Raw genomic sequence first — 27,968 nt, forward strand, 5'->3', positions numbered from 1 at the left:
GTGCATTGGAAAACATTGTTTATTAGTCGTCTATTTTTTAGACCTAATCTCTCAAACAACTACCATTTAATCTCGCAATTTTTAATCTCAAAAATATAAAAACACATTTTACGTTATCCTTGAGCAGGTTTCACTGATGATGATGCATATTGGTCCACACCCGTATTAGGTTCCGTTTCTCCCCCCCGGTAATCTCAAAACTGCCGCTGAATGTGCGTCCTCTTCCACTCGCCTTCCGGATCCGTCGAAACCATCGTCTCCTCGACAAACTCCATCCGATTCTGGTGGTCCACCAGAATGACCGTCCGGGTACGACTCCCGTACCCGGCCTCCGGAAAGCGCACGTTGATGCTGGCCAGCTTTTCCGCCTGAGCCGGTGCCCGCCGGGACAGCTCCTTGTCCGGGAAGTACTTCTCTTTGCTCTTCAACAGCCCAAAAAGGTCCTCGACCAACGCGTCCCTGTCGCAGTCCGTCGTCACCTTCAGCTGCTTGTCCACGATGTCGCCGAACCGCTTGCGACCGTGTCGAACCTTCTCCAGTGGAACGTCCATCGTGCTGTTGCCGAATCCCAGCGGAGCCGTCAGTTCACACCGGGTGATTCCGGTTGGGGCGTTGCTCGCGTGCAGCACCGAAGCTTTGGTCCGATCCAGCTCGACCGAGACGAAGTTGAACGCCCCGTAGCTGTCCGCGGCCAGCAGCCGTCGGGAGTAATCTTCGTTCGAGGTTGTGCCGGAGACGTAATCCGCCACGATTGGGCCGCGACCGGAAGTTACGTTGGGTTTGTTCTCGCCCGTAACGTTGAGCAGGGCTCCTACGCGGATGATTCCGGCCGGGATGTCGCTGCCGACCGCAAGCCAGGTGCCACCCTCGCGACCCGGTTCCATGTCGCGGCCTGCATTTTGGGGGAAAGATTGAGAAAAATTATTCAAATTGCTAACAATTGTTAGATTTTTCTTTTTATTGTGCAAAATCGATTCTGCAATCGAAAAGTACTGTCTGCAAAGGCTCATTTGAATTTGAAGTTGGGGCAAAAGGAACAATCGCTCGTTCGATCGTTATTCTTACAATTTACAATATTTTCAATATGAGGAATTGTTTCTAGCAATGAAATTAGTCAATTCTACTACCACTTAATCGCAACAACGACATAAACAAATCCTTTGTTTTCTTATAACATTTGGAAAAACTGATAAACAATTGTTGAAAAATGTCCATAGGCAAAAAATATTTTATTGGTAAAATATTATTACTTCTTCATAAAATGAAAGAAACCTTTCAAATACATTCTAATCTGATACGCTTTTTTAAAATGTTAGTCTTGATTTGAAAATTTCGAAAAGACCGCAAAAATTTCACGATTGTTTCATATTTTAACATTGAAAATTAGACCATTAGTTGCTGAGATATCGACATTAGAAAATGGTGTGTTGTTTGGGTGAGACTTAGAAAACATCAATTTTCCTGTTTTTAAACCTTTGCATGGCAATATCTCAGCAACTATAGGTCGTATCAACAAAGTTCAAAAATGCAAAATATACAGAATTTTCTCAGCTTTTCAAAAATATTTTTTTAAAGGTGGGCAAACATGTGCACTAATTTAAAAAAAAATGAAAAACTGCGACTATTTTCAAACAAGTCACTTAAAAATGGATTTAACTTGAAAACGGTGCACTTTATCAAAATTTCACAAAAGTACTTTTTGATTGCAAATTTGATTTTACATCGAAAAATGAAGTTAAAAAATTTTTGCGACCAATTTTTCGATTTTTTGATTGATTCAAAAATTCATAACTCGCTCAAAAATTTTTTGCACAACCTGGAAATTTCTGAAAATTTGGCATTTGATGTCCTCTAAAACATAACAAAAAAAAAAAAAAAATAAAAATAAAATAGTGTTTTTTTTTGCAAATCAAGTTTTAGTGACAAAAAGTTAAACAAAAAATCACCAAAATTTTTTTGACCGTGTATAATTTTTTTCCAATGTAGTCCATATCCATACCTACAACTTTGCCAAAGACACCAAATCGATCAAAAAATTCCTTCAAAAGATACAGATTTTTGAATTTTCATACATCATTTTTGTATGGCCAGCTGCCAAATTTGTATGGAAAATTATATGGACAAACTAATGACGCAAAATGGCTTCTTTGGGCATACCGAAGGCACCAAAAAAGTTTCAGTCGGATTAAAAAATACAAAAAAAAAATCGAATGACCGAAATCTGAGAGAACTGCTCAAATATAAATAAATAAAAAAATAATTTTCAAAAAAATTAATCATTGCCAAATATATTTTTTCCTGAGCTGCCTGATTTAAAAAAAAATCTATTTAATCTTATTTTCATAAAATTACCTAAACCTTACATAAACCAGAAAAAAAAACTGTCAAAAGTTAACCCTCTAACGCCCATGGTTACTCCAGAGCACTACTAACTTTTGTCTTCAAAATTAAATTTCTTAGCAACCATGCATTTTTTTTAATCTGGTTTAACCTGCGTTAGTTTAAATAGAATGTTAGCTTACAACCATTAAAATTTCATCCAATTTGATCGATTCAATTACGAGTAATGATGAAAAACGTAAAAAAAATCGATTTGCTCTGGGCGGAAAGGAATTAAATAAACAGGGCATGATCGAAACAATACAAAACTCGAGAATAGTAGTTTATGCAACAAGTTGCAAAAAGAGGATTTTTTCAGCACGAGTCGTACATTTATCCAACGAGGTTCACCGTTCATCCCTGAAGATATCCGGATATGATTCTGAGGCCAACAACCACCGACCTCTGCCTTGTTACGACGGTAGATCCATGAGCCGTAACTCCCGGGAATCTAAAGAAGACCACGTATCCACGTATCGGTAGATAAGTCCCTGAACCTCCCTGAAGATATTCGGATATGATCTGAGGTCAAAAACCACCGACCTCTGCCTTGTTACGATGGTAGATCCATGGGCCGTAATTCCCGGGACTCTACAGAAGACCCAGAGCATCACCTCGTATCGGTAGACAAGTCCCTGAACCTCCCTGAAGATATCCGGATATGATCTGAGGTCAAAAACCACCGACCTCTACTTTGTTACGACGGTAGATCCATGGGCCATAACTCCCGGGACTCTACAGAAGACCCAGAGCATCACCTCGTATCGGTAGACAAGTCCCTGAACCTCCCTGAAGATATCCGGATATGATCTGAGGTCAAAAACCACCGACCTCTACTTTGTTACGACGGTAGATCCATGGGCCATAACTCCCGGGACTCTACAGAAGACCCAGATCATCACCACGTATCGGTAGACAAGTCCATGAACCTCCCTGAAGATATCCGGATATGATCTGAGGTCAACAACCACCGACCTCTGCCTTGTTACGACGGTAGATCCATGAGCCGTAACTCCCGGGAATCTAAAGAAGACCACGTATCCACGTATCGGTAGATAAGTCCCTGAACCTCCCTGAAGATATTCGGATATGATCTGAGGTCAAAAACCACCGACCTCTGCCTTGTTACGATGGTAGATCCATGGGCCGTAATTCCCGGGACTCTACAGAAGACCCAGAGCATCACCTCGTATCGGTAGACAAGTCCCTGAACCTCCCTGAAGATATCCGGATATGATCTGAGGTCAAAAACCACCGACCTCTACTTTGTTACGACGGTAGATCCATGGGCCATAACTCCCGGGACTCTACAGAAGACCCAGAGCATCACCTCGTATCGGTAGACAAGTCCCTGAACCTCCCTGAAGATATCCGGATATGATCTGAGGTCAAAAACCACCGACCTCTACTTTGTTACGACGGTAGATCCATGGGCCATAACTCCCGGGACTCTACAGAAGACCCAGATCATCACCACGTATCGGTAGACAAGTCCATGAACCTCCCTGAAGATATCCGGATATGATCTGAGGTCAACAACCACCGACCTCTGCCTTGTTACGACGGTAGATCCATGAGCCGTAACTCCCGGGAATCTAAAGAAGACCACGTATCCACGTATCGGTAGATAAGTCCCTGAACCTCCCTGAAGATATTCGGATATGATCTGAGGTCAAAAACCACCGACCTCTGCCTTGTTACGATGGTAGATCCATGGGCCGTAATTCCCGGGACTCTACAGAAGACCCAGAGCATCACCTCGTATCGGTAGACAAGTCCCTGAACCTCCTTGAAGATATCCGGATATGATCTGAGGTCAAAAACCACCGACCTCTACTTTGTTACGACGGTAGATCCATGGGCCATAACTCCCGGGACTCTACAGAAGACCCAGATCATCACCACGTATCGGTAGACAAGTCCATGAACCTCCCTGAAGATATCCGGATATGATCTGAGGTCAACAACCACCGACCTCTGCCTTGTTACGACGGTAGATCCATGGGCCGTAATTCCCGGGACTCTACACCCAAGCAACACACTTTGTCAGATAAACGTATTTCCTAACAGGTTGTATAACCAATCCCCCTTGTTACCACAACTTGATCTACAACTCCTGTGAACTAGAAAAAGCGCACTTTTTTCTTTTGTATAACTTGCCAGAAAAAGATGCAAGTTATCAGAGTAAGTTGTACAAATGTATTTGACAACACTGTGCTATCTAACAAGAGATTCAACGAAAAAAGGGGGTGTGGTTTACGGCTGTGCTGTCAAATCAAAGCGCACACTGGAAAGGAAAGTTAGATTGAAAACAGCTGTCTAACCGTCGACTAACTTACATGTAAACAAACGTTTCTTATTAGAATTTCAATCAACGACAAAGCTAATTAAAAACGTACGCTTGTTTCTGCAAGATTTATTTAAAATAATTTGAAATTGAAATTTAAAAAGAGAAGCAATCATGGCGCGTATGTGATTAGTGAAATTCCCTGCATGGCGAACTTTTTAGATTTTCCTTTTTTGGTGAACTTCCTCTTTCCCAAGATTCGATCCGATGACTTCGACGATTTGTTGTTATCTCCACGGCAGGTCCAGGCGCGCTTCCATAGCTCTCCACGGGGCTTCATAGTAAACAAGCTGGCCCAAGCGTCAATAAGAAGGCTGCTGTCTGTTTTGATAGCTAAAGAACTTAACTCCAACGAAGGCTGTCATTGGAATTGAAGTTATATAAGTTTGTTTCAAGTCAGTTTTATAACTCCACTATATAACTTTGTTATAACAAACCGTATCAACTGTTGTTTTCTCTATCATAAACTCTATAATTTGTTAATTTGTATAGCTTTTACCAGCGATATGTTCACAAATGAATCGGTCAATAATTAAAACTATTGCAATAAATAAACATTATTGAAACTCTAAATTCCTCATGTACAAATTTACACCACCTAACAACACGCAATGTTAAGTTGAATATGTATGTTGAACATCAGTTATATAATCTATTCTCCGATAACATTTGTGTAACAAAGCGAGAAAACCTAAGGTTATTTATAGAATGGTTGGCCACGCCCATTTTTCAGCAGATGCCGTCACATGACAATGTTAGATAAGCAGTGACACAAACAGTGCAATATTGTTTTTATTCAACAAACTGTTTTCGAGTGAAACATTGCAGATAAGGGAACAGCATCTTGGCATATCAGCACTTTGACGTTCAATTACAGCTCATAAAAAGTATTTTCAAGTAAAATAAAGTGATAAATAGCTCAATAGGAAGTGAGCAAGCAAGTTTCTATCAAAAGTGTTCCAAAATAAATTGTTTAAATAGTGAAAATCAGCAAATTGGATTGAGTTAGGAGCAAGTGCTTACCCTCCCAAACATGTGAAAATATTCCCTATGTTGTGTGTTAAAGTTGGAAAAGAGTGAAGTTGACTGTGTTGTAACACTTGTTTGGAACAAATCTCAAGAGTTACATAAGTCAGGTATACAAGTAGTGAAATAAACTGTTATTTAACTAACGTTGAAATTTTTTCTCGTATGTTGATCAAAAACAGCTGTCTAACTGTTATACAACAGACGACAAGTTATGAGTGCTACTTGGGAGGTGAACCATGCGCTCCCCCTTATTTTTGCTACTCCCACAGATTAAGGCTATCGGGCAGCAAATCCAAATTTTTTGGGAGAATATTTATTTCTCGAATTCTAAGATGTTTTTCAAAAAACCGTCTTTAACATATGTTGACAACATCCCAAAGTATCTCTGGGTAAAATTTGAACATGATTCATTGAGTTTTACGTAAAATATTAGCTATTTAGTGGCATATTTTGGTAGTATGTCGAATTCGCATGAATATTTTGTACTTATAAAACACAAATTTAGGCATGATATTTTATTAGGTTGTAGTCGAGATAATTCCCTACAATTTGGTGTATAGAAAGTCATAGTTTGCCTAACAAATATTTGCATATTTGGCTATTTCCGAAAAAAAAATTTGAAAGCAAATATTTCCACGTGTTTTTTTGCACTCTCACGCTCTCTCCCGCTTTTCTGCTGTTGGGTCCGGTTACAGTGATGCCAGAATAATTTCTTGTATTTCTTCTTAAAAGTTTATGGTACAATATTTTTTATTTTGAACATAATATTTGGTGAAACTATTTTTTGGGGAAAGTCGACAAAATAGCATGTGCCCACCGGCATGTTATGTCAGTTATGTCGATTTCTTGTTATGTCGACTAAGGGTTTTGTGATCATGGTATGTTGATTGTCGAAAAATATTTTATCATCAAACCTTCGGACATCCACTAGTATGAGGTATTTTCGACTTGGAGGTCATGCTTGCGTAGCTTCAGGGTGTCTCGGGGAATTTTGTATGTAGTGATGTTTTAGGTCATCCAAAGATACTCTATTGTTCCTGTAGAGATGTTTGAAGTTCTCCAAGAACTTCCGGAAGTTACGGCCCAAGGATCTACCGTCGTAACAAAGTAGAGGTCGGTAGTTTTTGACCTCAGATCATATCCGGATATCTTCAGGGAGGTTCAGGGACTTGTCTACCGATACGTGGTTATGTTCTGGGTCTTCTGTAGAGTCCCGGGAGTTATGGCCCATGGATCTGCCGTCGTAACAAGGCGGAGGTGGGTAATTTTTGACCTCAAATCATATCCGGATATCTTCAGTGAGGTTCAGGGACTTGTCTACCGATACGAGGTGATGTTCTGGGTCTTCTGCCCAAGTAGCACTCATAACTTGTCGTCTGTTGTATAACAGTTAGACAGCTGTTTTTGATCAACATACGAGAAAAAATTTCAACGTTAGTTAAATAACAGTTTATTTCACTACTTGTATACCTGACTTATGTAACTCTTGAGATTTGTTCCAAACAAGTGTTACAACACAGTCAACTTCACTCTTTTCCAACTTTAACACACAACATAGGGAATATTTTCACATGTTTGGGAGGGTAAGCACTTGCTCCTAACTCAATCCAATTTGCTGATTTTCACTATTTAAACAATTTATTTTGGAACACTTTTGATAGAAACTTGCTTGCTCACTTCCTATTGAGCTATTTATCACTTTATTTTACTTGAAAATACTTTTTATGAGCTGTAATTGAACGTCAAAGTGCTGATATGCCAAGATGCTGTTCCCTTATCTGCAATGTTTCACTCGAAAACAGTTTGTTGAATAAAAACAATATTGCACTGTTTGTGTCACTGCTTATCTAACATTGTCATGTGACGGCATCTGCTGAAAAATGGGCGTGGCCAACCATTCTATAAATAACCTTAGGTTTTCTCGCTTTGTTACACAAATGTTATCGGAGAATAGATTATATAACTGATGTTCAACATACATATTCAACTTAACATTGCGTGTTGTTAGGTGGTGTAAATTTGTACATGAGGAATTTAGAGTTTCAATAATGTTTATTTATTGCAATAGTTTTGATTATTGACCGATTCATTTGTGAACATATCGCTGGTAAAAGCTATACAAATTAACAAATTATAGAGTTTATGATAGAGAAAACAACAGTTGATACGGTTTGTTATAACAAAGTTATATAGTGGAGTTATAAAAACTGACTTGAAACAAACTTATATAACTTCAATTCCAATGACAGCCTTCGTTGGAGTTAAGTTCTTTAGCTATCAAAACAGACAGCAGCCTTCTTATTGACGCTTGGGCCAGCTTGTTTACTATGAAGCCCCGTGGAGAGCTATGGAAGCGCGCCTGGACCTGCCGTGGAGATAACAACAAATCGTCGAAGTCATCGGATCGAATCTTGGGAAAGAGGAAGTTCACCAAAAAAGGAAAATCTAAAAAGTTCGCCATGCAGGGAATTTCTCACTAATCACATACGCGCCATGATTGCTTCTCTTTTTTAAATTTCAATTTCAAATTATTTTAAATAAATCTTGCAGAAACAAGCGTACGTTTTTAATTAGCTTTGTCGTTGATTGAAATTCTAATAAGAAACGTTTGTTTACATGTAAGTTAGTCGACGGTTAGACAGCTGTTTTCAATCTAACTTTCCTTTCCAGTGTGCGCTTTGATTTGACAGCACAGCCGTAAACCACACCCCCTTTTTTCGTTGAATCTCTTGTTAGATAGCACAGTGTTGTCAAATACATTTGTACAACTTACTCTGATAACTTGCATCTTTTTCTGGCAAGTTATACAAAAGAAAAAAGTGCGCTTTTTCTAGTTCACAGGAGTTGTAGATCAAGTTGTGGTAACAAGGGGGATTGGTTATACAACCTGTTAGGAAATACGTTTATCTGACAAAGTGTGTTGCTTGGGCTAATTTCAATTCTGTTGTTTGAAGTCTGTTCAGTAACCCATATCTATCATATTTTGACAAAAAGTATAGTTGACTTAAAATTTTCGTAAATTTGTTTGATCTCTACGCTAAATTAATTGTATTAACCTGCATTGGCCGAATAAATGACATCTCAAAACCTACCTCCAATCACGTGCGGACTCTCGTCCCAGGGTGCGGCGATCTTGGCCGGCCGGGCGTAGTACTCATCCCGGTTCGAGGCCAGTACGAGCCGATACTCGCCGAGCACCGGATCTCCGTCGCCACCGTGGCCACTGTTGACGTAGATGAACAAGATACACATCACCGTTCACTCGATCTGCCTGCCCGATGGTTCCTTTCACTTTTGGTTCTCAGCTGCGTTTTACGTTGCGTTTGCCGTTTTTTGGTCCCGGTCACAATCTGAAAGTGCAAGAAATGACCGTCAAAATGCGTCTAATCACTCTCTTTTTTTGGAATGTGTGGCATTCTAGATTAGCCGTGTTATGCCTAAATTAGTGTTCAGTTTAGGTAAACGAAGATAAGCGTGTGAGCGGGAGTGAGTCAGTCTGTGTACGAAGATGGACGAATAAAGCGGTGCGTTGAAAACCGCATTATTGTGTTTTATTACAAGCTTGAGAATATCACATTGGCGATCCTGCCATGATGATTTTTCCCTTGTTTTGTGAAGAAGAGTAGTGATTCAATCTATAATGTTGTGTTTTGTGTTAAAGGAGAAAATTTGTACATTTTCACGCGTGAGTTATGTTTTGTTTTCGTTTGGTTGGTGGCTTGGTTGGAGGAGCTCTTAGGTTGGCCCAGTGCGTGATTGGAGTCCGACAGGAGCCCGACGTTTATGAGTCGGTCGGTCGAATTTCATTCAGCGAGGAAGAATGAGTGGTTGCGGAGGAGGAAGGCGTTGATAACAGGTGGGAGCCGTGTCGAGCTGTGTTTGGTAGCAGTGAAGGAGGTTTGAGGAGTCGACGCTTGAAGAGGTGAACGGGTAAAAGAGACAACTGTGAGTAGGGTGACTAAGGCTAAGGAGTGAAAGGGATTTTTCTTTGATTGAGCTGGAAGTTGTTCTATTGTGGTTTAGTGTTTTGCGGTCGGTTTCCTTATTGGGTCGTTGGAGGCGGCCGACGAAATAGGCGGCGGGCCAGATACGGGCAAGGGAAGTGTCAAAACCTCTCCCCCCTCATTTCGTCTCACCATCCAGCTGCAGCTGTGTTGGTAAACAAACAAAGCGCGCGGTCGCATGATGGCAGCATCGAGCAGGCCCTAGAGGTGTTCATGTTGTTAGAAAGAAACTATTTTTCAAGAAAAATAATACATTTTAGGCTGAATTAAAGGTTTGCATGAGCAATCGAACAATTATTACTGATGTTGGAGAAGTGATTTGGGACCAATGTTTTTAGTCCATGAATTGAACATTTACACGCCAAATGGGAATCCCTAGGCCTCTCCACCACCGTTTCCAATGACCGTGACAAAATGCTAAAAATCCAGCTATCAGATAAATCCACAATATTTATGAGCAATAATTAAAAAAAATGGTTTGTATTTCTAACATTATTTGCCAGTCAGGATGAAAAATTCTAAATTATGTCATGTAAACGTAATATGTCATTTATTGTTGCATTAGATAGGACAACCTGTTAGTGTGCATTTCAGATCAAGGAAGAACCGAGTCAAGAAGAAACTATACGAAAATTATACGGAAAAAAAATGGAATTTGTCTTGGCAGAAATCAATTAAGTCAATTAATTGGTGACGAAGCATTATTTGAAGTTAAAGTTCTATTTCTACACATTTTTAAAATGAGAAATGGAGGGATTGTGAGAGTTATAAAAAAAAACATTTAGCGATTGGATTGGAAAAAAAGATACATAACAAGATTTTAATTAGAAATAGATATGCTTCGATTTTTTTTATCATTCTCAGAGATGGAAAAAATGAAGCAGCTGATAGGTACGATTCATTGAAAGTTAGTATGAAGGGGAATAGTCAGTAAAATTAGATAAAAGGAACCTGAAAAGAGAAGTTTTATTTTACTGCCAATGTTAACTAATAAATATGAAAGGGTCACATAAATAATTGCGCCAAGTTGTTTTATTACAGGTTTATCTAAAAATAGTTTGTTTTTCTATCTTCGAATAAAGGATGAAAGTATTCCAACTGTTCTGGTCAAGTGGTGTACAAATTACCGATTTAGATTTTTACGATGAAATTCGATTAGATTCGATGGGAGAACTATAAGAACAATAAATGGGCTAGAAGTACAGTTCGGTTATACTGTTTAAGGAAGTTTCACAAGAAAGCAGAGACAAAGCATGAAAAAAAAAACGAGAGTGGTAGTTAAAAAAAAAACAATGTTGAATTTCTGGTAGTTGGGTCAAGTTTGACCCATTTCCAACTATAACCAAAGTGTTTTTGAAAGTTAAGAATGGAAGTCTTGGTCGAAAAAAAAAATGCAATTGGTTTAAAAAAGTTGAGTCGGGTTAGGTTTATGACTAGCAAACAAAGAATTGAAAAAGAAAGTGGATTCAGCCCATAACCTGTTTGGAAAAAGGGTTGCTGACAAATGAGTCGGGTTCTGTCCAAGACCAACTTAAACTAAAATGTGTTTGAACAGAGGAGTCGGGTTTAGCCCATGACCTTCTTAGAAAAAAAAAGAGTTGCTGATAGTTGAGCCGGGTTTAGCCCATGACCAACTTAAACTAACGTGTTTGGAAAAATAAGGTGGGTTTAGCCCGTGGCCAGCGAAAGCCAAAAGTGTTGAGTCGGGATTAGCCCAAGACCAACTTCAAACTAAAATGTGTTTGAAAAGAGGAGTCGGGTTTAGCCCATGACCTTCATAAAAAAGAGTTGCTGATAGTTGAGCCGGGTTTAGCCCATGACCAACTTAAACTAAAGTGTGTTTACAAAGCGGAGTCGGGGTTAGCCGATGATTTAAAAAAAAAGAGTTGCTGATAGTTGAGCCGGGTTTAGCCCATGACCTGCTTGAAAAAAAAAAGTTGCTGACAATTGAGTCGGGTTTAGGCCATGACCAACTCAGATTAAAATTTGTTTGGAAAAAGAAGGTGGGTCCATGGCCAGCGGAATCCAAAAGAATTGAGATGGCTTTAGCCAAAGGTTAACAGAAGTAGAAAGTGTTATGGAAAGATGAGTCTGGTTAAACTTATGGCCAAATATCTTGAACAGGTTTATGTAAAATAGTGACATATTTGATCCATAGCAAACAACTGTTTAATAGTTGAATGAAACTTTTTTAGGATAATCACAAGACATGCAGCCAAAGAATGTTGTTCAGAGTAATATACAATTTGTTTTAAATTAATAATCATAGGATAGAAAATGAATGAATAGTATAGCTGAAAGCTATATAAGATCACCAAAGCATCAGAATAAATTATTCAGTAACGAGCAGTCAGATTTTGAGCTTTTCGGTACGGTTCAGCTGTGTTTTATCGTTCGAGTTTGTTGAAGTGATTCTTCAAGGTAGTTTTTAAATTTTATGTTAATAATAAATCAGGACACTGATTTGATTGAAATCAAGATTGACAAATAAAATAAATCACCCTAAGGTACCTGTACGGAAAAAAAAATATTTTTAATGAAATCAAGATTGACAAATAAAATAAATCACCCTAAGGTACCTGTACGAAAAAAAATGGAAGAACAGAGGAAAAAAACATGTAACATACACATGAATTATTTTCTTTGTAAACAAAACTTATTGGATAAAATGGTTCCATATTGCAGAGAGGTATTGTACAAAACAAAATATATCTTGATTGTGACACATTCACAATTGGGTACCAAAATTAAGCTCTAACTGCTGATTTAATTTATTATAACGATAAAGTTTATTTTTCTGAGTATATTTACCCTTTGTACGACCACAAAGGGATAGAAATGGAAAATTGATCCATCGTAAACAACATTTGTCTTGTTCCTTTTTATTTGTGTTAAAGTAAAAAAAAAAGTGTTCATAAATTACTCTAAGCGTGTTTTAACCGTTGTACATAAACATTTCCGTTGGGCTTTAGGTCCCTATTGGCAGTATCATTGAAACGTAAGGCAAAATAAATGGCTGACATGATAGAAAGATGGTTACACGTGTTTCAACATTTTCGGAAAAGGCGAGACATGGTACCCGAGTTGGCTCTACTGTGTTGGTTGTGTATTAAGAATGGCAATAAAGAAGAGTTTTTGTTATTGGTCGAGTAGGAGATAGTAAAAGATAAATAGCAATTTGTCTTGCCTTGGTAGAGTCGCTGTTAAGCAGATGAACTAACAATCCAAAGGTCGTCAGTTTGAATCCCGGGGTGGATGGTGTAAAAAGAGGTTTGCAATTGCCTCAACAATCAAACCTTCGGACACCAAGTTTCGAGTAGGAATCTCGCAATAGAGAACGCCAAGTTAATGCTGTTGAGCGAACAACCTGTTTTTTTTTTTGCTTTTAGAAATTTGTATAATGTAGGAATCTGAACATCATTTTACTTGTACCTGGATGAATATGTCAAGTTTAAAATACAAACGATAGTTCTTTGTTATTTTTAATGTAAATAGTTTCCTAGTTCCCACAAGGAGAGCACCCTTGAAGAGTATGGGTGCTGGCATTTACAACGCGGATTCAGTTCAATTTTTACTCAACTAATGGTAACATACCATAAGTCGCCTTCCCAAAGGCGCCGTGATAAGGTCCAGCTCGTGATGATCCGCTACCTTCTCTTCACTGAGCAATCGACTTCAGATGATGATTAGGATTATATATAGGATGGTTATTATTGTAAGGGATTTCAAAGATAGCATTAGAAAAAGTTATTAAAATACTATGTTCATTTAGCTCTATGGTAAATGTATGATTTGAAGAAATATAAAATAAACTGTTTGTGGGTAAGCCTGATCAAAGTAAACAAAAGGAATTAGGGAAATACAGGCAAACTGTAGGGATTTGCAATTGTTAGCACTATCAGAACATTTCATGAAAATTATGAAATAAGTTTAGTACTTTATGGTATAAGTTGCTAAATTTGATTTAGATCACTGTTCGGTTAATATTATGTTTTCGTTTGTGGTTTGCTTTTCTCTGTTTTTTTTCTCGTTTTGTTTTTTTTTTCTTTTTAGCGGTAGCAGAGGATGAGGGAAGTACAGAAGGAGCAATCGTTTGGAATTCAAAGAACTGATGATGACTACCGGAGGGACCGAACGCTGTGTACATCACTTCTACGATACGATTCAGCAATAACCTAGAATTAAGAGTTACAATACAAGTGATAGTTTTTATGTTATCATTCATTCATAATTTATCGAAGGGGAGGATGTGGCATTCTAGATTAGCCGTGTTATGCCTAAATTAGTGTTCAGTTTAGGTAAACGAAGATAAGCGTGTGAGCGGGAGTGAGTCAGTCTGTGTACGAAGATGGACGAATAAAGCGGTGCGTTGAAAACCGCATTATTGTGTTTTATTACAAGCTTGAGAATATCACAGAATGCAGAGAAATGCTGATAACATATTCTTGTGTGATTAATCTTTCTATTCTAGTAAAAAAATGATATTCACAATTTGAAGGAGGTCACCAACAGTGCGAGTAGTAGCAGCAGCAATCTGTTCACTACTGGTTGAGGTGTCCAAATGTTAACGACTGACTGCAAGAAGTGACGACAACTTTTTCGTTGGAGTGGTTGTGATAACACAGCAAAAAAAAAGTTGGTGTGCTGTGAGAGTTGAGCTCAGGTTGTCAATTCTACAGTTTTTAAAGGTCCTATAAGCTTATAGGGCCATTTCAAATAGAACTCTAGTATTTATACATTTTTTAAAGTGTTCAAAACTCTCTGGTACTAATATGTGTAATATATTTTCCGCATGGTAAAGCCACTTTTGCGGTGTGTTATTTTGTTTGGTAAACTAGACTGATGCCTAATGCCGTAGGGGACATTCACTAATTACGAGAGAACATTCTTTTAGGCCCTACCATCATCATCTCATTTTCTTTTGTGGACATTTTTTAAGCCAAAACCAAAAAAAAAATATCCACGTAGTTTGTAAATGACCCCCCAGATGTGATGAGGTGGGGATTGGGTGGTCAACACTACCTGATAACACAGCTCAGTGACAGCAGATAGAGGTGGTAGTGACACAGATAAAGAGGAATAATTTATGTGCCGGTGATATTGAGCTAGTGAGGAGGTGTGATGGACAGCGGCAGCCTTGCACTATAAATAGTGATTGTGCGTTTTCTGATTTTGCGGAAAATTCAGTCCGGATAATTTTTTTAAAAATTTTAGATTAATTAGGATAATTTTAGAAACATTTACTATTATCTGAGAAAAACTTTTTTAGGACACAAAAATCTTTAGATAGTCTTGTTTTTTTTGTAGAGGAATCGCCAACTTTTGATTTCACCTATGACAGCGATTCTCAACCTTCTTCTAGGCTGGTACCTCCTGCCATGTTAATCAAGTAGGCCCGGTACCCCCGTTGAGAATCGCTGACCTATGATACCAAAAAAAAAAACGCAAAATTTTCAGGACATAGCAGAGCAGTTGAACTCAAGAAAATATAGAAATATTTGAAAAGAAAGTAAAAATAAAACTACAATTTGAGATGAGATTATTTAAAATTGTTGTTCCAATTTTTAAAAAATTACAATTTTTTTCAACATTTTATGCCCCGTTACTGCCGCTCTTCGCATAATTGTCCCACAACATTTTCGACATGTTTTTTACAAAGTGAACTTTGTTATGACAAACTGTAGAAACAAAATGCTGTTAATATCATGATCAAAAACTGTTCAACCTTATTCATTGATGTAAGATTTTCAGTTAAAAACACTTTACAATAAATTTGATAAAATGCATGTAAGTTATCGTAATTTTTAAGAAATAAAAATCACCACCCCTTAAAATATTTTTTTTACTGTGAACAGATCATTTCCAATTCTTTGTGAAAGGCATTGATAATCTGACTAATATTTCTAAAAGGAATATCAATCGAAAAAAATGGTTTTCAGAGTTCAACAGGTAAACATAATATTAACAAATAATTAGGCCATTGGAAATATTTTTCACAGTTTATGTCGCTCCCCCCTTCAAAGTCGGCCTGAATAATCGGGGAGGGGGGCAAAAAAATATTTTTTTCGAAAAACTTTAAATTTTTTTATGAAAATTAAACTTTAATCAACTGAAAACCAGTAAAAAAGCATTTTACTGCGTTTATTATCATGTTTGAACTCCTTTGAAAATATTTTAAATTTTCATAAAATACCAATGTATTAATGGAGAGTGGGGAGACTTGATCCCCTTTTTTGTATCGCACGTAACTCTGTCAATTTCTCACAAAACTTTGAACTTTTTGCATCAATTGAAATCATAAACATTCAATTATGTTTGAATGATAAGGGTATTTCATCAGATGAACTCTTCGAATCATGCTAAGTGTTTTTAAAAAATATTTTGAACCGGCATTTTCAAAATGTTAGGGGTAACTTGATCCCCCTTTCAACAATTTGATGAAATCTTAAGCAAAATGTTTCTTATTTATCCAAACTTTTAATTTTTTATAAGTTACAGCAATTTCACATAAAACCTGTACGTTTGTGTTCAAAATAAAACAAGTTTAGTATGTAAAATATTTAAAACCTTAAAATATTCTTTTTCAGACCAAAATTGAGCATGTTCACAAAAGCTGGTATTTTTTGTTAACAAAACATTTGAAAAATGGTTCAAACTGCAGTAAGTTATGTACAACTATACTAAAGGAAACTATGTACGAAATCCCATCCCAATTAATTAAGCTTGAGGGTAATTCCAGTGACTGTAAAAATGTAGGGATCAAGTCTCCCTAAACGTACTTTTTTAAACAATTGATTGTAAAATAGTATGACGATAAATTTACCATCAAATGCTAATGGGTTTTGTAGTTGATAAGTTTATCAAGCATAAAAAAATATTTTTTAGAATAAATTTTGAGTGATTTCTAAACATATCAAAACAAAGAAAAATGATCTCTTGGAGGTTTTTTGCAGCACTTTTTAAAAAGTGTGAGTTTTAATCAATTTCGAACAACTTTCTAGAACAAAGCTAATTGTTTTACCCACATGCTGACGAGATACAGGCTTGGGATCAAGTGTCCCCGGGGATCAAGTCTCCCCAATCTCCCCTACAGTCCGACGAAAAAAAAAATCCGTCGATACATCGATATTTTGAAAACTAATGATTGGAAAGCAACTGGGCACGTGTATAATGCATTTTAAAACACTTTTTTCATCTAAATGTTGAAAGCTAGGCTTGTATTTTTTATATTCCCCCCCACCCCTCGACTTTGGTTAGAGCCGACAGATATAAATTTCAAAAAATATTTGCTGCGGCCTTAAATGCCTTTATCTCAGCAGCTATTGAACTGAAGTCCAATGTCAAAATATGTAATTTTCGTGACATTTTTATGATTTAATAGTATTTTTATGTAATAATAGTAGTTTATGTAACTAGTTGCTAAAAAGTTGACATTAAAATAAATGATAAATACGACATATTCTGAAGAAAAAACAGGCTTTTAACGAGTTGAATACAAAAATCCTGAATTGTTTTTTTTGAAAATATTCAATAAATCAATTGGGTACTAAAGCCCTATGCCAATTTTTATGTACAACGGTAAAAAACACGATTAAAAACCATTTCTGATCACTTTTTTTTCCTTTTAATGCAAATTTTTTTTTGACAAGACAACATTTTTTCGATGGATCAACTATGGTCCCCTTGGAACGACCTGTCAAGTAGGAGCTTTTCTGTCAAGAAGGACCGCGAGGTTAATTTTTCAAAATTGATTTAAAAATCAATTTAAAGCTCTTTATGCTCGTACAAAGGGTCATTGTACTCAGAAAAATAAGCTTTATCGCTGTGAACAATAATATCAGCAATCTAAGCTTCATTTTAGGACCCAATTGTTTATGTTGCATTCTGGGAGTTTCTGCAACCGCCTTGAGTCAGATATATTCAAAAACACCCGAAAAGCAAAATAATAATAATAATAATAATAATTTGGATTTTTAATTTTTTTTAGTGAAGCCTCAATTGGGTCCTAAATGAAGCTTAGATTGCTGATATTATTGTTTACAGCGATAAAGCTTATTTTTCTGAGAACAATGACCCTTTGTACGAACACAAAGAGTTTAAAATGGATGTTTAAATCAATTTTGAAAAATTAACCTCGCGGTTCATTCTTGACAGAAAAGCTCCTACTTGACAGCTCGTTCCAAGGCGACCATAGTTGAACCATCGAAAAAATGTTGTCTTGTAATTTTTTTTTGCAATTAATTGAAAAAAAAGTGATCAGAAATGGTTTTTAATCGTGTTTTTACTGTTGTACATAAAAATTGACATACAATGAAAAAAAAAAAAACAAATGTACTAAATTCCTAAACTCTAGGAATTTTGGCTCCTTTCCTTATTAAGTAATCCAAAAAACCCGATTACTAAATAAGGAAAAGAGATGGATTTTTAATTTTTTTTAGTGAAGCCTCAATTGGGTCCTAAATGAAGCTTAGATTGCTGATATTATTGTTTACAGCGATAAAGCTTATTTTTCTGAGAACAATGACCCTTTGTACGAACACAAAGAGTTTAAAATGGATGTTTAAATCAATTTTGAAAAATTAACCTCGCGGTTCATTCTTGACAGAAAAGCTCCTACTTGACAGCTCGTTCCAAGGCGACCATAGTTGAACCATCGAAAAAATGTTGTCTTGTAATTTTTTTTTGCAATTAATTGAAAAAAAAGTGATCAGAAATGGTTTTTAATCGTGTTTTTACTGTTGTACATAAAAATTGACATACAATGAAAAAAAAAAAAACAAATGTACTAAATTCCTAAACTCTAGGAATTTTGGCTCCTTTCCTTATTAAGTAATCCAAAAAACCCGATTACTAAATAAGGAAAAGAGGCAAAATTCCTAGAATAAAGGAATTTGGTACTATTTTTTATTTCAGTGCAGGGCTTAAGTACCCAATTGAATGTTTTTTCACGTCAAGATAAGAGTACAATGACACTTTGTACGGCCGCAATGGATTTAAAATGGATGTCTAAATCTATTTTGAAAAATTAACATCGCGGCCCTTTTTGACAGAAAAGGTCCAACTTGACAGCTCGTTCCAAGGGAACAATAGTTTATCCATCGAAAAAATGTTGTCTTGCCAATTTTTTTTGCCTAAAAATGAAATGGTTTTTAATCGTGTTTTTTTTACCTTTGTACAACAATTGGGTACTAAAGCCCTGTGTCAATTTTTATGTACAACGGTAAAAAACACGATTAAAAACCATTCCTGATCACTTTTTTTCATTTTAATGCAAAAAAACAATTTTTGACAAGACAACATTTTTTCGATGGACCAACTATGGTCTTCTTGGAACGAGCTGTCAAGTAGGAGCTTTTCTGTCAAGAAGGACCGCGAGGTTAATTTTTCAAAATTGATTTAAAAATCCATTTTAAACTCTTTGTGGTCGTACAAAGGGTCATTGTACTCAGAAAAATAAGCTTTATCGTTGTAAACAATAATATCAGCAATCTAAGCTTCATTTTAGGACCCAATTGACATAGGGGTTCAGGACCACGACGAGCATAAACAATTTTGGGGCGATTTTTTCAGTCAAATAAGTTGGAGATTTGATCAAAACGGGTCAAAACTAATCATGGAAAGTTTTCTTATAATTCAAATATTTTTGAAAATATACATATTTTTACGTATTTTTATTATTTTCAATTTTATTATGTTGAATATTTTAATCGGCTAAACTTTGAAGCTCCTCTCTCTCTATGCGCAATGATGGCATTTTACGTTTTAAGTTCTATGTTATTTTTTTTTTAATGGAGAATTGTTAAAATTAGATATTCCAAGGCTGATGACATAATCTCTCAAATCTAGGAATGAAATCTAAAATAGTACACTACCAACAGCATTAAATTCGGTCAAATTTTTAAATACATTTGAACGAAAATTATAATAACATAATCAGCTCGAGTGCTCATGCCTCCAATCCCGATTGGCACACTGCACTTCCTCATATGTATGCATTAGTGCTGTACTGTGAATGGTGCACTATTTCATTCTAAGTCGCAGGCAGCCGTCCCGAGCGCGTGGCGAAAGTAGAGCGAATGTTAAGGTCAATGGCACGTTTATATAATATTTATGGCGTGTACTGCCGTTCTACGCATAATTGTCCCATGTCATTTTTGGACGATTCTGACTTTTTATCATTTTTAAGTTTAGTTTTACGTATACTTTCAGAAAAACACATAAAATCTAGTACTTTGTTCAGAAAATCATTGAAAACAACACCAAGTCTGTTTGTCCCATCGTTGAAATTCTACACATAATTGTCCCACGAAGTATTTTCTATCACGAAATCATGAGTTTTACGAAGCATTTTATCTTGTTTACCTGTTTATCTGCAAGAGGATTATAAATAAGGGCGATAAAATGTTAACCTGGGTGATAAGGGACATATAGGGCGAACAGGGACCCACGGGACAATTATGCGTAGAAACACAGAAAACGATCGAAAAATTTCAATCGCGTTTTTCTCAGTTGTCCTTTTTTGAACATGGGACAATTATGCGTAGAACGGCAGTGTACCAAGTGTGTGAGTGAGTTTGCATTTGCAATTGCAGAGTCGCGTTCTACTGCACTAGTGTATGCAGAACGGGGGTTGGCTGTTTTAGGGATGGCAACTGGCGAAGCTTTTTCACTTTCCCCCCGTCCGGATTAGCCGATGCATCCATTCATTAATATTCTAAACAGACTACTATTAGAATTAAAATTAATTTGCGCATTTGAATGCAGCTTGCAATTGAAATTCGGGGACGAGAAGGCTAAAATGAGCATAATTTTGTCTAATGTTAATTAATGCCGATTAAAATAGTCTTTATTTTTGTAAACTTTTCAAATCAGCGTTAAGTTTTGTTTTTTTTTTTACAAATAAAAAATCCCCTTAACCCACGCTTCCCTGATGACGGCTGTTGGCAATAGTTTTAGTTTGCAGTCAATGAAGCGGCCTAAGCGGTTCTAAAGCACTAATAGTTCAACCAACCTGTTCAAGGTTCCCAACGCTATGCATATTCGTGTGCATACAAGGAATGTTTCGTATTTATACATTTCCAAATTTAACAGTAACAGCCCAAAATATTTTTGTTAAAATTTTAAGCTAGTGATTTAACCAACACTGCAATTAATGAGTTTGAATTGCATTTTTGCCCGAAGCTACATTTTCCAAAGTTTCGATTATTCAAAGTTCGTTTGTCCAAATTTTTAAATCCAAGATGGCTGCTAAAATGGCTGTTATGACACATTGAAAAAAAGCATTTTGTAATTAAATAGGCAATCAACAATTCAAATTTGTCTGAAATGGCTTCGGATAATTCGAATTATGGTTTTTTTGTTTGTTTACTTTCAACATCTTTGAATTGTGTATTGCCTATTAAATTACAAAATGCCTTTTTTAAATACACATCAAAAAAGTAGTAATCCAGTTGCTTGTAAAAGGCTTGGGTGTAAAATAACGTTTGCATTATTTTGTGAAATTTTATGTAATATTACACCCTGAAATATGTAGCCCATCAGTATAGGAAACATGCTTGACCGAAATGTCATGCTCAAATATGCATTTATCCTTTCCATTCTTCTTCGGTCTGATGGCCGAGCGGGCAAAGGCGCCAGTCTTTACGGTTGGTATTGGGTTTGAATTCAGTGCGTAATATTAAGTGTCTTTTTTTACGTGCATGCTTTTGCATGCGATTTCACGGTCGGATTTTTTGCTGTGTATGTCATAACTGCCATTTTGGCCGCCATTCGAGTTAAAATAAAAATAAAAATCACTTTACCGTGGCTCAGAGGTCATACTTAAGCTCGCCAGTCAAAAATAAGACAAAGATATTTTTTAATTAAATTATTTGAACAATCGATTATTCGAGTGAAATGTATCCAAGGCCTTCGGATAATCGACTCTTAACTGTATGACCCAAAAATGCTGTGATGTGAACTAGAAAGGGACCAACCATAAACCACGTGGAAACTAACATACATGTAAATCGGCAAAAATGTCATAGGCTGGTTTGAGCACAAATTTCAACTTATTTTAAAATCAGTATTCAGGACATTAAATCATACATTTTCAACTATTAACAAAAATAAATTTGAAGACAGATTGCATCATAGCCGAGATACAGCTACCGTAAACTGGGGTCAATCGGGACACATGGGGCGAATTGGGACAGCAGTTTTAACCATGTTGGAGCACAATATTTTGATTTTTCTGGTTGGTTTCGGTTAGAACAGACTCAGGCCAGCTAAAAATGTACATCCATTTCCAAATTTAAAAGCTTTAAGTGCTCTAAAAACTGATGTCCCTATTCAGACTGTTGACCCGATTCACCCCAGATTACGGTATATGAAGTTAGCATTTTCGAAAAACCGGTGCCACGATATTTGAAAACTGCCTTGACCAAATCGGCTCAAAATTTCGGTGATGACTTGTTAAACCAGTCCTGTGTGCATGACGAAGGCTGATTTTCAAAAAGGTTATTTAAAAAAAAGATAAAAATGTTTTTATGTTTTTCACATAAAAAATCGAATGTTCTTGATTTTTGTTCTTTTTTAAAATGCAAAACTTCAAAATCGGATATGTCTTGCGAGTCTTCACCCCAAATTTCTGCCAATTTGGTCTATCTCATCTCGAGAAATCAACTCACAGTTCAGAGTAAAACGCTCGCAATGTTTGACAGTTCGCTTACGCATGGAAAAAATTTCAGCTTAAAGGCTGATACGCAGATGGGAAGGAACGCAAAACTCCATACAAAAAAACGCCCAAGAAACGGTCAAGGAAAGGGTCACGAAAAGATTTTTCTTAAGCGGTACGCAGCTGAAAAGTAACAGAAACGGAAAGATTGCGTTTGACGTTTCTTCGCGCAGTGCTTGTTTGTAATATGTTTTGATGAAAAAAATCGAAGAATTGTAATTTTCCTTTTTGAATGCGACTGATAATTACAAACGTTTTAATATTTTTGTATTGGATATAATAATATTTAAAATTCCCGACGAATCTCAAAAAGCAGAATATTGAAACTAAAAGGACAGATTAAGTTTTTTGGTAGAAATGGAGTAAAAAAAAAGTTGTCTTTATAGATGTCGGCCACCGTTGCTAGTACCAACCACTAGTGTCTTCCTTTTTATCTACAAGGACTTCGCCGCCCTGGGCTTCTAAGTGTATGAAAGTATGGCACGGAGCGACGGCGCCGAATTCCCATATTTACACAAAGAATTTTAGAGCACCCGCCGCGGGATTCGAACCAGCGACCTCCGGATTGTGAGTCCCCTGAACTGAATGATTTATCCACACTCGAAGACCAAAATGAAGTAAATCAGAGTGAAATTAAACTTGACAATAATCATACAAATATCTATGTTCTTACTGAAAATACAATAAAAATCTGAAATTTTGAAATCCAACCAAACAACAAATTCAAAAATATGAAAAAAAACAAACATTTCAGAAATTTCAAATAACTTTTTTTTATATAATAAGGCTGGTACAAATATTTTTAAAAGTTTTTGTCACCCCCCCCTTCAAAATTGGCCCGAAAAATCAGGGGGCAAAAAAAATATTTTTACAATAAACTTCAAAATTTCAATGAAAATTCAAGTGCAACCAGCTGAAATCAAATTAAAATACATTCTTCTGCGTTTAAAATCATTTTTAGCATGTTTGGGTTTATTTAAAAATCTTAAGATTTTTTGAAAATTTTCGATGCAAAATCTTTTTTTTCGATACAATTTTTGTTTTTGTCAGATCTTAGATTTTTTTGAAAACTAATGATTGCAAAACAACTGAACTAGTGTAAAATGCATTTTAAAACACTTTTTTCATTTAAATGTGAAGACTATGGCTTTTTATTTAAATTTTTATATTTTTTTTATTTTTTTGCCCCCCCCCTTGACCTCGGCCAGGGCCGAGGGACAAAAACTTTTTTAAATATTTGCATCGGCCTAAAGAAAATTTCAACAAAAATCTGAAATTTGGAAAATCAAAATTAAAAATATTCAGAATTGAATAATAATTTTAAAATTAAAGTTTTTTATAAATTCAATAGATCAAAAATGTTAAATTCGAAACGAATGTACAAATCGAAATTCCAAAAATTTAAAAAATCGTAAATATAAAAATTCGTAAATACAAATTTACGAAAACCTCGAAATTATAACGATCAAAAACTCTATTTCTTCCAAAATTAAAAAATCTAGAATGAAAATTTAGAATCAAGAAATTTAAAAAATTAAGAATTTAAGAATTTAAAAAAATTAATAATTTAAGAATTTTAAAATTTCAGAATTTAAGAATTTAAGAATTTAAGAACTTAAGAATTTAAGAATTTAAGAATTTAAGAATTTAAGAATTTAAGAATTTAATAATTTAGGAATTTAAGAATTTAAGAATTTAGGAATTTAAGAATTTAAGAATTCCAGAAAAAAATAAGACCAGCCTTATTTTATAATTTCTAAATTTCCTAACTTCCTAGTTTCCGAATATCATAATTTCCTTATTTCCTAATTTCCATCTTGATTTCCATACTTCCAAATTTCCTGATTTCTTAACATCCTAACTTCTTAAACTCCTGATTTCCTAATTTTCTAACTTCTTAATTTCCTAACTTCCTAACTTCCTATTTTCCTAATTTCCTAACTCCCTAACATCCTAATTTCCTAACATATTATTTTCCTTATTTCACGATTTTCTAATTTCTGAATTTCCTATTTTCCTTATTTCCTAATTTCCTAACTTCTTAATTTCCTTATTTCCTAGTTTCCTGATATCCTAATTTCCTAATTTCCTAACTTCCTCACTTCCTAATATCCTCATTTAATTTCCTAACTTCCTAATCTCCCAGTTTCCTAATTTTAAAAAAGTTCCTTATTTCCTTATTTCCTTATTTCTTAATTTCCTTAATTCCTTATTTCCAAATTTCCTAATTTCCTAACTTCCTAATTTCCTAATGTCCTCATTTCCCAATTTCCTAACTTCCTAACATCCTAATTTCCTTACATATTAATTTCCTAATTTCTTAATTTCCTTGTTTCATAATTTCATAATTTTCTCATTTTCTTTATTTTACTAATTTGCTAATATCATAATTTCCATATTTCCTAATTCCCTGGTTTCCTAATTTCCTAATTTTTTCATTTCCTTATTTCATAATTACATATTTTTTAAATTTTAGTTTTTCTTGTTTTAGAATTTAAGAATTTCTAAATTTGCTTTTATTTATTGATTTCTTAATCTTGTTTATAACTATTGTTAAAAGTTTTTGAATAAACATTTTTAATCTATTGAATTTTAAGTTTTGAATATTTTTTATTTTTTTTTTTCCTCGAAAGAACCTCAAGCGCTCATACCGAACTGTCAACTTTTCTTAGGGGGTCACGAAAAGAACACTCTACATTTCTTGACCGCGTTCCTTCCGATCAGCATACCGTACTTAAATCGTCTGTAACTTACTTTAATCATAAAATATCTTCATGAAACTCTCAGGAGTGATTGAAAATCATCTTTTAAGTTGATTTAATAAATTTTGTGTAATATGAAATTTTGCGATTTTCTACTACACCCCTTAAACATATTTATTTAGGAACAACATATAAAAGTTCAAGTCAAACATATTTTTTTTCAAAGACGTCAGTTAGGGAGCGTACATAAACCACTTCACGTTCAAATTTAATTTTATTTAATTTTATTTGTTTGGCTGTCTTTAAAAAAATGCCTAAAAGTATTACTTGTGTTAAGTAACTATCGTAAGCTGATTGTGAACTACCTTTAAATAGCTGATTAAATCTACTGAAGGAAAAAAACTTTCGAGGTTTTCGAATTTGATAAATAATTTTTCAAACGAAAAGTATAATTTGCGAATAAATTTAAAAGGTGCATCATTTCCAAACAAGCAATAAATTAGTTATGCATCTGGCATGCCAGATTTCAATTACAGTCGACTCTCTGGCTGTCGATCTTCTCGATATCAATATTGCTCCATCTATCGATGAATTCTTCAGTCCCTTCAAACTGCATACTTCGATAGGCTTTATTCCTCAATATTTTCTCTTGCTTGAAGGATCTCTTCCTCGACGGTCCCTTGGATTCTGTTTGCTTTTAAAATCTCTTCCGGTTGTCAATAATTTCACTTTCTCATGGCTTACATAGACATTTTTCTTTGCGAAACGAAGCTTTGAAGGGCGTTTGACATTAGTTTGTTTTTGTTTGCTGGACGTTGCCATGATTCTCTCCCATAGCTGGGTACCAAGAAAAACATAGGTATTTTCAATCGAGTCTTCATTTTGCATCGTTCTGTAAACTGATGATTCTCTTCCTCGACGGTCTCTAGGATATTGACAACCAGAGAGTCGACTGTATAATGACATCTATTGTTTGAATAATTCAATCATTTTTTACAAAAAAAAGTATGAAAAAAAATCCATAAAAATAAGTCAAATACAATATGTACTCAACAATTCGAGATCTGGAATATTTAAAGTTTGATTCGAATCATGAGTTTTATTGTTGTACCGTCAACTGGGGTGAATCGGGACACATGGGACGAATTGGGACAGTAGTTTTAACTATGTAGGAGCACAATATTTTGATTTTTCTTGGTGGTTTCAGTTAGAACAGACTCAGACTAACGAAATGTGTACATCCATGTCCAAATTTAAAACCATTCAATGCTCTAAACACTGCTGTCCCTGATAAGACTGTAGTCCCGATTCGCCCCAGATGACGGTAACACATGACTAATAAGTCCAATTTCTACCTTTCGAAAATGAGAACGTATATTTGTTGATCTCTAAAAGTATTCCGTGGAATTCAAAAGATAAAATTTCGATAAGAAGAGAAAAAAAAATCCCAAAAATTTTCCTGAAACACCCAAATCGAGTAACAACCCTAATTTTCAACCAAGCCAAAACTTGCTTTTTTCTATTTGGAAAAACTCTTCCAAGACACCACGCAGAATTTTTTTTTAGAATCAGCCTGTACGAGGTTTGTTTCAACAAAAATTTTGTTGAATATAATCAACGCCGATTTTGCGTTGAAACAAACCTTGATTTTCTCAATTCCACAAACATCTTTTGTTGTTTTGATAAAGTTGATTTGACGTTTAGCGTTGATTCAACAAAAATCTTGATTTTCAAATCAACAAAATGTTTTGTTGATTCAAATATGCTTTATTTTTCTGCGTGACCAAACCTCCAAAAGTGTACCATTTTTGGAAAAGCTTCATCTGGTGAGCTGCACCGGCCAGGCCAAGCCCACTGCGTAAAATTACCCGCAGTGGCGATTCATTGAAATTGATTAACTATCGAAAGAAGTATCACGTTTTGTTTTACATGACCAACAAATCAAACAATGTGATGCTCCAATATTTTCCCAAATACTCTGGACGCTATTTGCCGTGGTTTTATCTTGGGAGCAGACTTATTTTTTATAATTTTGTAGTTTTAATTAAAGGTTAAAACAGTGATTTGTACACATTATCTGGCATAAAATTGAAAAAAGTTCAATGCCCTACACGTTCAACCACCATCGGTGCAACCAGTGAGCACGGACATATCAAATCCGATGACACATTTCCTCTCGGGCCGGTACTTGATTCCAAGATCTGCCTGTTACGGTACACAGTTGCAGCTGGTGACGTCCGATAATTTTTTTTCGTGTCTATGCCAAGTGTGAATAGTTTGCAAAATGAAATATTTATTCGCCGGCCGTATCTAGCCGAGCGGTCGACACAAACAGCTGGTTGGCAAAAGTTCAACGAACGCAGAACTAGTCTCAGGTCAGTGTCACTTCTCTAAGCTAATACAGCTATACAGTTGTTGAGGTATAGTATCGCTAGGCGTGTATACTAACTATTTCTAGTGGTTGGCGCATACCTTCCGTTGTGTTATAGAACGCGCGCTACCCCTTAGAAGTGGCCGGCATTTATTGGTTTGATCGCGTTTTTCCCCCCCCCAACTTGATAAATAAGGGAGCGTCGTTTGTGATAAAGGCATGCGATTTGCATCCGTTAGAAGATTCAGAGACAATATTGCTTGAAAATTAAGGTCTTTTACTGTATTGTTTTTAAAATTGTGATTATGCTCATAATATTGCAATTTTTACTCGAAATTTTATCTATATCTTTTGGAAGTGTTCCCAGAACTAAAGAAGGTCTTCTGAACTGACTTCCAAACATTATATTGGTACTTGACAC

At 35.6% G+C, this 27,968-nt stretch overlaps 1 protein-coding gene across 2 annotated transcripts in view; it reads right to left on the reverse strand.

Annotated features, from left to right (window-relative positions):
- Window positions 1–27,968, reverse strand: part of LOC6049904 (transport and Golgi organization protein 2) — a 68,389-nt gene continuing 40,421 nt past the window's right edge. Inside the window, exons 1-3 of one of the 2 annotated variants that reach the window (XM_038263053.1) lie at window positions 14,249–14,354; window positions 8,848–9,105; window positions 1–892 (exon numbers count right to left, since the gene is read on the reverse strand). In XM_038263053.1, the coding sequence (XP_038118981.1) occupies window positions 195–892; window positions 8,848–9,007 (858 nt within the window). In that variant the 5' untranslated portion in view covers window positions 9,008–9,105; window positions 14,249–14,354 and the 3' untranslated portion in view covers window positions 1–194. Of the gene's footprint in view, window positions 893–8,847; window positions 9,106–14,248; window positions 14,355–27,968 lie in introns of those variants that run through there. The other variant, XM_038263052.1, reaches the window with a different exon arrangement.

Source organism: Culex quinquefasciatus, chromosome 3, assembly GCF_015732765.1.
Source record: "Culex quinquefasciatus strain JHB chromosome 3, VPISU_Cqui_1.0_pri_paternal, whole genome shotgun sequence".
NCBI lineage: Eukaryota > Metazoa > Arthropoda > Insecta > Diptera > Culicidae > Culex > Culex quinquefasciatus.